General features: G+C 33.9%; 1 protein-coding gene across 1 annotated transcript; it reads right to left on the bottom strand.

Moving 5' to 3' along the window:
* Positions 1-4,303: 4,303 nt before the first annotated feature.
* On the bottom strand, positions 4,304-9,648 carry LOC114422844 (calcium and calcium/calmodulin-dependent serine/threonine-protein kinase). Its single transcript, XM_028389387.1, has 8 exons — positions 9,064-9,648; positions 8,297-8,602; positions 7,918-7,972; positions 7,392-7,502; positions 6,811-7,043; positions 5,929-6,136; positions 5,332-5,391; positions 4,304-4,669 (listed from the first exon to the last, which is right to left on the bottom strand). The coding sequence occupies exons 1-8, from the start codon at positions 9,492-9,494 to the stop codon at positions 4,493-4,495; spliced, it is 1,581 nt and encodes a 526-aa protein (XP_028245188.1). The 5' UTR covers positions 9,495-9,648; the 3' UTR covers positions 4,304-4,492.
* Positions 9,649-14,714: the final 5,066 nt, after the last annotated feature.

Genomic DNA, 14,714 nt, shown 5'->3' with positions numbered 1-14,714 from the left:
TTTAAGCTCGTGCTATTTTCCTGACAACATGAATTAACTTGTATCCTACAAATGACTAAGAAAATGATTAAATTAGGTTTTTTGGTCTTCATGAAAATTGTAGCCTTGGATGTTTTCTAAGAAATACCATGGGTTGCACCCAATTCAAAGTCATATATCCCCATAGAGAGTCAAATTACTGAGAAAAGGTCGAGCTGTCAGGATTAAGCAATGATCCAATGTTTACCTTAGGTTTAGACATAGTTAATGGTCAAAACTGTTTTTCTGATCAACATAAGAGTTATAGATAATTGTCTTAGGTTTCAAACAAGATAAGTATGAACTTAATAGGATTAGTACATCCCTTGTACTTGTAATTTTACTCTACAAAGGTCGTAGTAACTTAGGAGGAAATGTAAGGATATATTTGTGGTTGCTATTAACTGAATGATTATATGTCTTAAATGTTGAAAGATTGCTATATATATATATATATATATATATATATATATATATGATGTATAAGAAGTGATAATATAGTTTGATTTAATATGTGTGTGTTTCATGCCATGTTAATATTACTATTGTGTGATGTGTATATGATTCTTGAGGCATAATGACATGTTGTTTTGGGATTATGAAATTGTGATTTAGATTGAATATAAGTGGCAACTTGAGCATGTGTTAATTTGTAAAATACACGTGAACATGTGACAGTGGATTGTGACATTGTGAGATGTTAAATTATGGACATAAGATATGGTTGTCAATAAGTGTTTGGTTAATACTTGATGCAATATTACTTGTGTTGTGAATTGTCAATTATACAATAACCCGACTGATGTTTACCTTGAGAAAAGTGTTTATGCTCGAGGTGTTAAAAGGAAAGTGTAGGGTTCCAAGTTAGGAACCTAAGGTGTTAAACGAAAAGTGTAGGGTTCCAAGTTAGGAACCTGAGGTGTTAAATTGTAGGACAATGTGTTAAACATGTTTGAAAACAAGTTTGAGGTCATGGGTATTGTATAATTCATGAGTAGTGTTTGTGTGCAAAAGTTGTTTTAGGGGTTGGACCTGAATTAGGAAGGTAAGACCCAAATGGATTCATCAGAGTGAAACCTTGGAGGTAAATATACTCGGTTTGAGTGCTCCTTTAAGTCTATGTTGATCTCATATGGTTGAAGCATTCTCACAAAATAGAGTGACCTTGACTGATCACCTTATTATTTCACTTAGTGACAGTGACTTGACATACCCATTGTGTGGCGTGTCTTATTACGTACTCCTAGGCGTCCTGGTGTTGTTTTTCACTAACATGATACCACATTGCATATAGGATCAAGTCTTAGTGTATCTGTTGCATAACGCTTATGTAATGGTCATTGTGACTTGTTATGTAATGGTGTGTAATGAACTACATAAGTGTGAGATGTGATATTGTATTTGAGATGTGTTGTCTTGATTATGCAATTAATCGTGAAAGCATGGAATGTGATTTGTGGTTAAATTCTAGGACAAGTGATGTTACGTGATGAGTGTTGAAATGATGTGAACTGTGCCAAAGTTGAGCCTTGTCATACCTATATTGTTGTTATAATTATATTATTGTTATATTTATATCATACATGTATGCTTCCATTTATCTCTATTCATTGAGGAATGTGATGACTCACTCCCCTGTGTTGTTTTTGTTTCGATCCTATGATAATCTCGAACATTGTGTTCATGGGAGCAAATGACTAAGTGAATGACTTTAAAGAACCTCGTGCTAGAGGACATTAGAATACAATGCTCCGATAGGATGTGACATTGGGGCATGAATTTCTGTTTCAATTGCATGATGTTCTTAACATGTTATTTTACTTTATTTTATTCTGCTGCTTAACATGAGTTCTTTTTATAAACTTGGATGGCCTTGTTTTGAGTCAGAGGTGTTGTTAATAAGTTTTATTTGGTAATAGTGAAGTGAATGTGGACCTTTTATCCACATGGATTTACTTATGATTTTACTGAATAAAATTGATTTTAATAAGATTATGCATTTTATATGTTTTTTTTTCATTTATATGCATGTTGGGGTAGATGGTGTCACATATTTCCTTGTGATCTTTGACAAAGTCTAAGTCATGGGAACTCAAAGAAGACATATGTCTTAGTCGAAGAACCATCAACCAAGTAGAAAAGAGATTATAGCACATTGCAATGCAGTACCATTACATCTCCACAAGACATGTTGCATAAGCAATCTCTAGAAAACTTCTCATGATTCAAAATTCAAAATCATGTGGAAGCCTTTAAGACAACAACTAGCACTAACAAGTCTATCTCAACAGAGTAAGAGTAGAGATGAAGAAGACAACTCACAAGAGTTATATGATAGAAGTTGAATTGGTCCATAATGGCTAGCTACAAGAACATTGACAACTCATGCACCATTAGAAAATTGAATTCAACCTCCAACTGTCACCACAACGGCTAACTCCTAATCAAGTCTATAAATTTATCAATTTTGAATGAGCAACTTGCAAGGAAGGGTTGGTAAAGTAGAGGGTAAAAGTCAGGGCGACAAACCCCATATTTGAAAGAACTTCCTTAGCCATAAAACTCTAGGTAAAACTAGTAAAGCCAAATCCGAAAAAGTGTGTCCACCCCTAGGTTTAGAGGAAAAGAACTCAAGAGAGTAGTTAGAGAACTGTTACTTTTGATGTTCAGTAGGAACACAATAGGTAGTTGTGTGTGTTCAATAGCATATGCTACTTTGGGTGAATCTTTGAGAGACTTTCCGAAAGAAAACTTGGGTAGTGCGTGCAGAGGCCTAAAGAATATTGGAGTAAAGCTTGAAAGGCTTTTTGAAAAAAAATACTTAGGTAGAGCCTACATAGGCTTAGAGAATACTTGTTGTTGGAGCCTTGGGAGGCTTTCAAGAAAGAAAGAATACCTTAAAGTGATTGGTCTTAGTATAAAGCCTACAGGTGTAGTTATTGGACGTAGCCTAGGTTGAGGTTAACTAGTATATTTATAGGTGTGTTGTTTTCCTTCCTTACTACTTCTCATTGGATATTGTTGTTGTGTGCTTAAAATTTGTTTTACAAAACTTTGTTTTGAAAAGCTTAATCTTAATCATTGATCAAAAGGTTTTTATAAAACTGTTTTAATATTTAGGAAGCAACACCTACTTTGAGAAGAAAAGTGAAGCAGAATTTGTTGGTTAACAGATTTTTAGTTATTGTGAATAGGTTCTGAAGTAGTAAACTACATGATTACTTGAAAGGTTTTACTTGAAAATAATCACTTATCTACGTACTTGTTAAAAAAACACATTACTCCTGTTAATCTTGTGACTCTCCAAGCAAAAAGCTTGAAAAGCAATATCAAAAGCTAGTGTGCTTGTGAGAAAAAAATAGCCTGATCAATATTGGTGTCAATGTTGAACTCCCTTCTAGTGTCCAAGTGAATCACTCCACTTATAATAAACCTTGAACAACAACAACCTTTTGTGTCAGCCTCCACATTAGCAAATGAATCCTCAAACCTACTACTTTTTCCCAAACCACAAGGCTCGTTCGTCTCCCTAAGTACCTCTCAGACCAACGCTTTTAACAAGAACTTTAGTCGTCGGAATCCACGCCTGCTTCCTAGAACCATGTTCTTTGCCTAGTTCCTCAAATGTCGAGCAAATTGATTCACATTCTAAAGCTACCTTTTATAGATTTCGTCGAGGTGCGTGTGGACAGAGGCAATGTGGGCAAGGTTGGAATCATAACCGGAGATTTGATTGTCATGGGAATCCATATTGGGAATGAGAAAGAAAGGAATTGAATATAATACGGATTTTAAGTGTTTTTTATGAATTTATTTTTATTTAATTGATTGTAGAGATCTTGAATGGAAGAAAAGAAGGGTTTATGCTGTGCTTTAATTGATGGTGGAAATCTTATTTGAAGATCTCATTGATTTTTTTATAATTGATTTTAGTGGTTAAAAATCACTATAAATTATAATTTAAATTTTTAAATAGATATATTAAAAATCATCACAAATTATTTTTATTTTATTTATAATTTGATGGAAGAATTCTAAAGGTAAAAATTTAAAATAAAAGTTTTAATATATTAAAGATCTAATAATTTTTTTTATTGAAATTCAAAATAAAATTTGATCAATTAGGAGTTTTTAGGTCAATCATTTTTAATAACTTTCTCAAATAAATTTCAATGGAAATTCATTCTTTTTCTTGAATGCATTTCGTTTGTTATCTTGTTGGCGTTGGAATCTCCACTGCGAGATTGACGAACGACATGAGAACGCAGAAGTTCGTAGATAACTGTCAAAGAAAAAATTATATGGCACAATTTCACTATATAGTACTCCAATACTCTCTTTTTGTCCTATAGTATCAATAAGTCAGCAAAAAGAATGCCCGAGGAAGAAGAAAAGGAGAAAATAATAGTACTACTCCATATTGAAAAGACCATAATAATTAATAATACCATAAAATTAATGAAAATTAGGAGAACTATTGTGGACGAAGAGAAGAGAGAACTACGTCTTGGAGTGAGCTATCTCTCTGCATAGCAGCTTTGAATTCATCAAATGTAACTTTTCCATCACTGTTGGCATCCATTAGGTCAAATATTTCATCCAATTTGCCAGGTTCAGTGATATCAGCTGGAAGACAGTCTTCTGGTAAAGCCTGTTGTTAAGTGAATTTGTTTGTGTCAAAAGATGAAAGTCACAAGTTAAGGCTAACTAGAAAAATAGAGTAAAATGTGTCAAAAGATGAAAGTCACAAGTGAATTTTAAGTGCATATTTGGATTGCAGTATGAAAATTTAAGTTTACAAATTGAGTTTTGCAAGAGTATCCTATATGTTTGGTTATTAGTTGAAGAAGTATTTTTGAATGTTAAACGTACTTTTCAAGAATAACCTCATTTTAGTAATATGTTTGTTTATCCAAAAGTGTGTTTGAACTCAAAATGTTATCTTATAATCCAATTTTATAAAAGAAAGATTTGGGTTACTTTTAGTTTGTAAACTTAAGTTGAGGCAAACTAAAGTTTAACTCAACTTAACTTGTCTCAACAAGTTTGCAAACTTTAATCCAAATATGCATCTAATAGTTTTCAGGCTACATTTTGGAGAGAAACAAAATATAATGTTAAATTGATTTTTCTCTCCAAAATAGGTCTTGGTCTAAGTTTAAAAAATAGATGAAATTCACCCGTTATAAAGTGATAAAAAAATATGGGAATCAATATCATCATTTTTTTTAAAGTATAGGAACTATAAATTTAACAAAAAATTAAAAGATTTAAAATATATTTTATCCTAAAAAGGAAGGGACATAATATTACTCTCAGCATGGATGCTACTTCTTCCTTGGTGATGCACCCGGATCGATCTGTGTCATACATCTGGGTCCAAGAAAACCAAGAGGCAAATTAGTTAAGCACCTTTTCTTTGTAATAGTGTATAATTGGGAAAGTATTAAAAATATTCTAAAATTAATTTTAGTTAAAATTGATTTTGATGTGATATGATTTATTAGTGGATGGTTTATTCTAAAAGTAAGTTAATAACAAAATTCTATAAATTTTTTATTCCAATTTAAAATTATTTAAAGTTTCTTCAATGAATCAATTTTGAACCTAATATCAATTCTTGAATATGAAACCAAACATGAGAATATATACCTAAAATCACGTTAATAAGTACTTCAACGTGAATTTAGAGAATCTAAAATGAAGCCAAACACCAAGTCATATATAAAGAACTTTATAGCTGTTTCTTTATTTTATTGTGTATGTTGGAGTCTTTTTCTAGATTTGTTAGAGGTTGAGAACAGAGAAGGTGTGGTGAAAATTGTGAGGCATGTAATTTAATCACAAGAATGTGATTTCCATATACAGTATATTTGTGTTGACTGTATCAGTTATGAGAAAAAGGCTCACCTGGAAGCACAAACGGAGAGCATCATCTCCTTTGGAGTTTTTGAAGCTGGAAAAACCACATAGTATCTCTCTCATGTCAACTGTTCCATCACGGTTGTTGTCAAACAAGTCAAATATACGTGGTGCTAGAGGGATCAGTGATGGCAATTTCATGGCTCTCAGCACCTCCTCAAACTCAGATAGAGTGGCATTGTCCCCACTCACACATCTGTTAACAACAAAGAACATTTTTATATCAGTCAAAAGAAACTGTCAAAGACAAGTGCTGTATACAAATATTTGGTTTCTTGTCAAACTGAAGAGCTAAATTTGTGCATGTTCCCTCTCTTCTAGTTGTCGAATTAGGAGTAGTGATAGAATAGTTATCCTTCTTCTATCAATGTTTGCATTAAAGTTTGCAAACTTGAATTTGAATGAATTCCCTATTAAAGCTGAGTTTGCAAAAACAACATTCCATCCATTTCAAACTGAGTTCAAGGCAAAATTGAGTCGAAACTTGTTTATAATCGAACTCAACTGAGAACTAAAGAGACTTTATTAGTTTTACTTTTGAAAGAATGGTGGAGGATCCCAACTAAAAACCAAATATAATCCCTGTTTGGATAAACTTCTGTATAAACAAAAAGAAATTAGGAAGCTAAAATGAATTAAGCTTCTTGCACAAGTTAAAATCAACTTATGCACTTAATTTTTAGAGAAGCACTTTTAATTTAACTTATCCTAAGGCTAAGGTACATAAGTTAATTTTATCTTATGGAGAAGCTTAATGTATTTTACCTTCTTATTTTCTTTTCCTACAAGTGTTTATAGAGAAGTTTATCCAAATAAGGCCTTGGTTGTTTGATCAATTCTGTATTTTGATCTTGACTCATGAATACTTACATCTTCTTAAAACTCATCCTGAGATTTTCAATTTCCTCTTCTGTGAGATCATGTGTTCCTACCAAGGATTTCAGCTTTTTAGTTCTGAGAAAGATTGCGGTGCTCCAAACACTAGCAATTGCAGCTGCACGGAGTTTGCGCCTAGCGTTAAAGCTCTGCAATCTTGAGACAATCTCAGGGTCCATTGCCTCATCTTTGGCTTTGTCACCTACCACCCATGGATGACTCAGAAGCTGTTCCAAGACATAAATCAAAGTGTAAGTGTGCGGGGGTCATTGTTCTCTAACTATTTTAATAAAATATCTCCAAACTTTGTGCTTGAAAATAATATGATGCAAAATGTTGAACAAATATTTACACTGATTAGTAGTTTTTTTCTTCTCATTCTTTTAAATGCATAACTAAAAACTATTTAAGTAAAAACAATCTAAACATGTACTACATAAATGGTTTTTTTTTGTGGTAATTTTTTCCAACACAGGACTACTTTCATAGTAGCTTTGCTTCATTCCATGTAGCAAGAAAAGAAAGAAAAATATGGCTCAATTAAGATTAATGAGGTTAGTAAGAGTGTACAATACATCTTGAGCACTAGGTCTTCTACTAGGATCAACAGTGAGAAGATCTGAAATCAGTTGCTTCGCTGAATTGGTAATGCCCTTCCAAGTCTTCTCATAGAAACTGAAATTCCCCTGTTCCAAAATATTTGATTTGGTAAGCAAGAGCATTATAGATTGATCACCTGATGGAAGATGTAACATGCCGTAACCCGGATTTAACTTAAACATTGTTTCTTCTAAGAGTCAAAAGGTAATAATAGTCTTGCAAGTAACAATGCAACACAAGACACTATACTTTTGCACTGGTCATTGGATCTGGCACATTAATGCAAAGGTACAGTGGCTTGCAAATGATGTAATTTAATATATTTTGTACTTTTATGATGAAAGTTGCAAGTTACAATGAGAAAACACGAGGTAGATTCAAAATGGACAATGTATTTGAGTAAAAGTCACATTTTCATACATTGCTCATTTTTACTGTCTATGTTACTCATTCTCTCTTTGAGGAGTCACACTTAAATGTTGTGCAAGATATGTTACTTACATTCATTATCATTTGTTGTTTCTGGCGATTATTCTGAGCAATGAAAGGTGGATACCTGCACACACACAAAAAAGGATAAAATTGAGTTAATTTCGTTACTTAAGAGAAATATAATAATTCCTTTCATCTATTGATGTGCCTAGAAGAAAACATGTACAGTGAAGCAAAGGACAATTGATTAACATGATAGCAAAGGTGACTGATAAGATGAATATGAAAAACTCATCCTTTAATTATTTGCCTCCAATTATAAGGCGATACCATATTTTATTTCCATGTCTAAAAGCGATTGATGGCTTTCCCTATGTACAGCTATTGCACATGGGTATATGGGGACACACAATCTAAACATGTGAAAAAAAAAAAAAAGTCAACATACCCAGAGAGCAAGATATATAGAATCACTCCCAGAGACCACATGTCACTCTTGGTAGTTATCTTCCCTTGAGAAAGAGCCTCTGGTGAAACATAATCAATGGATCCAAACAAACCAACAATTGGGTCAGTGAATTCCTCAACAGAACTCAACCCAAAGTCCATGATCTTAAGAGGAGAGTCCCTCCTCACATCCAAGAAGAGGCAATTCTCAGGCTTCAAGTCCCTGTGGACAATGTTAGCTTTATGAATAGCCTCTAATCCTGAAGCTATCTGCCGAACCACACCTGCAGCTTCAGTCTCTGAGTACCTATGCATAGATAATATATCAGATACAATACGTATTCGATACCGAGATATGATTATTCTAAAGAAGTTCAAAAAACATAATAAGTATATCTTGCAATTCTGCAAAATTAAGTTAAAAACATACTTCTTGGACATTGCTAAAAGTAAAGTAAAAATTATAAACTATGTTATCATAAATCACTTCCTATTCTCTACAAATAGGAATAGTATTAATCTCATTCCTTTATTTGGATCATCCATAAAGAAGAGAGTTTCTATTTTTTATTCATCAAGGTACAATGCTTCTGTTTCTATATTATACATACTTCTATCTCTCATATATACCTATATTAGATTTTTATAACTTTTTTGAAGGCTATGTACGTAGAACAAATCAAAGTATCCAAACGTATCGGTGAAGTATCCAAAAGTATCGGTATCGGATACTTAGGACAAATGAAAGTATTGGTGCTTCATAAGTACCTATCTTGTGCCACAATCCTATCAAACAGTTCCCCACCAGAACACAGCTCCAACACAAGGTGCACCCCATTTGAGTCCTCATGCACATCATAGAGATCAATCACATTAGGGTGTGGTGAAACTTTTTCCACTATTCTCCTCATCACAAGAATCTCATTGGTGAGCAAGGCATCTGAGACTGAGACTTGTCTCCATGTGGGGAACCCCATCATAGCTGCTGTGCTCTTCTCTCCACCTTTTGGTCTTGGAAATCCAGAATGGTTGTTGGAGTTTGAAGCAGTGCCTACCCTTCTCAGGGTTTTGATGGCTACATGAGTTTTGGTGTCATTGCTTGCTTTTTTGGTGCCTTTTCTAACAACAGAAAATCCACCTCTTCCCAAGACATCTGAAACTTCATACTCATCTGAGAGTTTTCTAGTTTCATATCCCATGGTGGTGTGGTGCACACAAAGTCTTTGAAATTATGGAATCTTTGAAGACTCAGAAAATGTGTAGTGGGAAGGGAATTGGTATGTAAAAAAATGTTAATGTTAATTCAATGATAGGGGCCTTGAAAACGCGTGTTGAAACGGTTGAGAGTGACATTAGCCGGTTGTAAGAGTTTGTGCATTAGTTTATGACATAAAATATGAAACAAATTGGGATAGGTACAAGAGAAAAAACAACATGGCTGGTAGGAGCTGTTTTGGAAGGGACAAAGAGAGAGTCAACTGCTAACACTATATTCGAAGCTTCCCTGATCACCGTTTAGCCAAATTCAGATTTAATCTTTGTCTGGATGAAGTGTAAAACAAAAGAAAAAAAAACTAGGATAACTGACTTGGATTTTATGTCTAGACCATTCTTAACCTAATCCATATCATGCTATTTAATTACTAGTATTTTCGTTTTCAATTGTCTTTTGCTCTGCTACATTATATATATATATTAAACTTACATTAATTTATAGTTCTCTATATATGTATCTGTTGTATTTATTTAGTACTACTATATATTCATTTTTTTCAAAAAAGTTTGAGACTTTATCAAGTAGTAGTGTAAGCTTCTTTCATGTAAGGTAATAGGAATTTGTTCAAATAAAAGTCACAAATTTTAAAAGATGGAAACTATTTCTTAAATGAAATAAAGGGTTAGTATATTTTTTGTCCTTAAAGATTAGTCTTTTGATTTTCTTCCTCATTTTTTCTATAAGAATATGTTTTTTTTTGTGACTAATCCATGAGGCTCACGGATTAGCTGATTCGTAATCCGAATTTTTTTTCAAAGATATGTGTTACGAATTAATTTAAAATTAATGGTCCAGCCAAGAACCGAACATGTGACTTCTAGGTTATTAGCACAATGCTCTAACTAACTGAATTAATTGATCAATTATATTTTAAAATAAATATTGTTATATATAACACTAAAATTTCTAATGTATATTTAATGTGCATGTAAATTTAAATAATAAATTTTGTGACAATTAATTTTGATATACCTCATACAAATTATTTAACCCGTATATTTTTTATAAATAAAAAATATTTACTATTAAAAAATTTAATATATTAATAAATATAAACAAAACATATTTTTGAAAAAAAAATTAAAAAAAATACTTACGGATTACGTGATCTCTATGAGTCATACAAATTAACTCCTATGGATTATGTAATACGGATTACGTAATCCGTACGAGTCATACAAATTACGTAATTCGTATGAGTTAATTCATATGACTCATACGGATTACATAATTCGTATGAGTTAACTCATACGGATTACGTGATCCATAAGTATTTTTAAAAAAAAATTCAAAAATATGTTTTTTTTTAATTTATTAATAAATTAATTTTTTAATAGTAAATATTTTTTATTTATAATAAATATACGGATTAAATAATTCGTATGAGTTATATCAAAATTTTTGTCACAAAATTTATTAATTAAATTTACATGCGCATTAGATATACATTAGAAATTTTAGTATTATGTATAACAACATTATTTATTTTAAAACATAATTAGTCTATTAGTTCAGTTGGTTAGAGTGTTGTGCTAATAACCTGAAAGTCACATGTTTGATTCTTTCTTGGACAATTAATTTTAAATTAATTCGTAACACATATTTTTGAAAGAAAAAAAAATCGGATTACGGATCAGCTCTCCATTGCCATCATGTGCGCTTTGGTTGGAAAGGAATTCTTGGAATTACTATTTGTAGCCCATTTTTTGCTATTCTTAATCCCACATGTTTTTTTTTCAATATTATTATTGAATTGTCATTAAAGGATTTAAAGTTTATATCCTGGAATTAATTAACGGGAATGCTTTGAAATTGTCGGTAGCAATAAATATGTATATGCTACATATTTGCTTGAACATGTTTGAATGCAAAAGGCAAATAAATGTGAATATTATTTTATGGCCTGTAATAAAATTAATACAATGGATATGAATTGTTAATAGCAATAACTATGTGCAAGCCATATATTTGGTTGGAATTAAGTGTATGATAAATTTGTTAGTCACCAAAGTGACCAAGTCTATAAGGTTATTTAATTTCAAATTAATGATTATTTTAATTATTCATAGAACAGTGGATGCTAAATTATATGATTATTGATTTATGGGTACATTGAAATTCATCGTTATAAGGCATTTATGGATCGCCCAAAGGTTGATTAGTTGTTCTTATAATTAATGAATATAATTGTATGCAATTTGTGTGTATCATTAGTTTTATTTATATACCCAAAGAAAATAGGTACTACTAACTGGTGCATATTTAATTGCCAAATAATGTTAAGAATTTTATTAGCATCATCATGTTTGTATGTTGTGCGTTGGTGTATCACCCAAAGGAGAGCACCAATATACATTGACCGTTATCTGAACGAATCATATGTATGACATGTGTTTTATGTCTCAAAGCACTTATGTGAATTTTATTATGAAGAGAAAGTTCATTATAAAGTTTGGGAAAGATCTAACAGACTCAGCCTAATGTTGATGAGGATGACCATTGCAGATAGTATTAAGAAAGCTCTCCCTAAAATTGAAAGTGCTGAAAAGTTTATGGGGTTAGTAGGAAAGCGCTCTCAAACAGTAGATAGGTCTCTTGCTGGGACATTAATGAGTACATTGACCATCATGAAGTTTGATAGTTCACATACTATATTTGTATGTTGTGCGTTGGTGTATCACCCAAAGGAGAGCACCAATATACATTGACCGTTATTTGAGCGAATCATATGTATGACATGTGTTTTATGTCTCAAAGCACTTATGTGAATTTTATTATGAAGAGAAAGTTCATTATAAAGCTTGGGAAAGATCTAACAGACTCAGCCTAATGTTGATAAGGATGATTATTGCAGATAGTATTAAGAAAGTTCTCCCTAAAATTGAAAGTGCTAAAAAGTTTATGGGGTTAGTAGGAAAGCGCTCTCAAACAGTAGATAAGTCTCTTGCTGGGACATTAATGAGTACATTGTGTGGCGTCCCCAAAATAATGACTGGTTTAATAGTAATGATTTAAATAACAAAAACCATGGTAAATTTTTTTTTCTTCTTTCTCTTTTTCATTTCTTTCTCTTTTCACAATAATTAGGTGTAGAAGGAAAATCCTCACTATAGAGTCCTGAATGGCCAGTTCACAACTCTATTCGGAGTCATTTCTTTCTTACCACTCGTAATCTCTAAACTATTTTGCTGTTTCAAAAGGAAGAGTATACCAGCCATTACTTTAGGTCGTCACATGAAAATAATAAAATAAAATATAGTCGGTAAACTCTTTTGCAAATAAAGTTTGCTAATACTTTCTTTTCAAATAACAAGATTAAACATAAGTACATTCATCATTTAATAGCTGTCCAAAATATGGGAGTTTTACAAAATACATAGTGTCATCCAGAGCAAAGGTGTCCACAGTGGTGGCTTCAGGCACATGTATACAATAATCAAATTCCTATACAATAGGTCTACCCGTACAAAAACAAAAGAGTAAACCTAACAGTCAGTCCTAGATACACTCACCCTCAAAAGTATATAAAACTAGTCCATAGAACTGTCTACTATGATGAAAAGCCTCCACTGATCGCCATCTCTCCAGGGCCACTATCCTCCGTAGAGTCTGCCTCGGATGTCGACATGACGTCCTCGGGAGAATCCACCTCAGGGAGTGGGTCCTCATCACCCTCTAGAAAGTCAAGAGCATCCACAGCAGGCTCAGGAGGTAGCTCCTCGAGATCCTCCTCAGGGTCTTCCTCGGATGACGTTACCCCAATCACTTGGACTGGCTCCACTAGACGGTATGGTGTAGGCGTGGGTAGTATCCACTCCACAGTACGCTGAAACGTGCGCGCGGGTTCATCTGGATGCACCAATGAAGTAGCCGTAAATCGAATCGTGCCCCGAAATTGGCACCTCGTGTTGCCTTCGAGGGTCTCCCAAACTCCCTCTAGGCACTCCATCTCCACTCGATCATGGATTAGCTGTGCCGCCATCACGATCTACAAGAAAGAAAAGAAAGGGGTAGACTCTTTCACAAGAATCTAACTACGCCGCAACACAATGCGTCTCATAACCACTACATGCAAGTAAAAGGGGTATCTTTAGGCTTTTCATCTCTGGTAATCGATTACACAGCCTTGGTAATCGATTACCAGAGGCCAAACTCGAATTACACAACTTCAAGACATGAAAACCTGAAAAAGGCACTGTGTAATCGATTACACATACCTGGTAATCGATTACCAGTGGCCTATTCCTCTGTGTAATCGATTACACAGACTGGTAATCGATTACCAGAGGTCTCCATAATCTTCCAGTCCCATTTCTAAGCCTGGTAATCGATTACACCCCTTGGTAATCGATTACCAGAAGCCCTCCTAGCTTCCTGACCTCGTTTTCAAGCCTAGTAATCGATTACACTCCCTTGGTAATCGATTACCAGAGACCATCTTAGCTTCCTGTCTTCACTTTTAAGCCTTGTAATCGATTACCCACCCTTGGTAATCGATTACCAGAGGCCATATCCCATATATCAATCAAAGTTCACAGCTGGCCAGCCACCACACAAGCCTCCTTGCTTTGTGGTCTTAGTTCCTTTTATCTGTTGACTGCCAGGAGCTCGCCTGTTTAGGTACATCACAGGTTCTCACTGACTGACTATGCCCGGGTTGGGTCGGGATTGGTCAAGCTTGGTTGTGGGCAATAGCACCCCACCTGACGTCCCCAAGGTCTCCTGACCCCCGCGACATATCTCCAGGTACCACTCTGTGGTCAACGAATAAAAGCAGGAAGTCTCACCCTTCTACACTTCCTCATTTCAAGCTTGTAGGATTATGGGGTACCCATCACATGTGGTACTAGGTGGCGGTCGGGCGATGGTGCAAAACGATTCTCCACATCCACAAATCACGTATAACCCACCATCCCCTGTTGTCCACCTCCAACTGAGCTCACGTACTCCCACGTAGCCCTTATCCTCGTTCCTCTCAACGCTGGGTCCCCATCAATCCTCCCAAGCTTCCACAACATCCAGGTAATTCCACATCCAATAATCATGGACTAACAAAACCAAGCAAAACAGGGAAAAGGCAGAAAACTCTACCCAAAACACAACTCAAAATCACAGCTTTTCACATACAAATACCCCAGTAACA

The sequence above is a fragment of the Glycine soja genome, chromosome 8 (assembly GCF_004193775.1).
Source record: "Glycine soja cultivar W05 chromosome 8, ASM419377v2, whole genome shotgun sequence".
Lineage (NCBI taxonomy): Eukaryota > Viridiplantae > Streptophyta > Magnoliopsida > Fabales > Fabaceae > Glycine > Glycine soja.
This window is presented reverse-complemented; position numbering and strand designations above follow the sequence as displayed.

Bases quoted from the DNA above. Each gene is read 5' to 3' on its own strand.
- LOC114422844 (XM_028389387.1), bottom strand. From the start codon at position 9,494: ATGGGATATGAAACTAGAAAACTCTCAGATGAGTATGAAGTTTCAGAT. The intron at 7,503-7,917 runs GTAAGTAACATA...ATTTTGGAACAG, and splicing joins AACAACAAATGATAATGAAT to GGGAATTTCAGTTTCTATGA. The intron at 7,044-7,391 runs GTATTGTACACT...GTCTTGGAACAG, and splicing joins GAAGACCTAGTGCTCAAGAT to CTTCTGAGTCATCCATGGGT.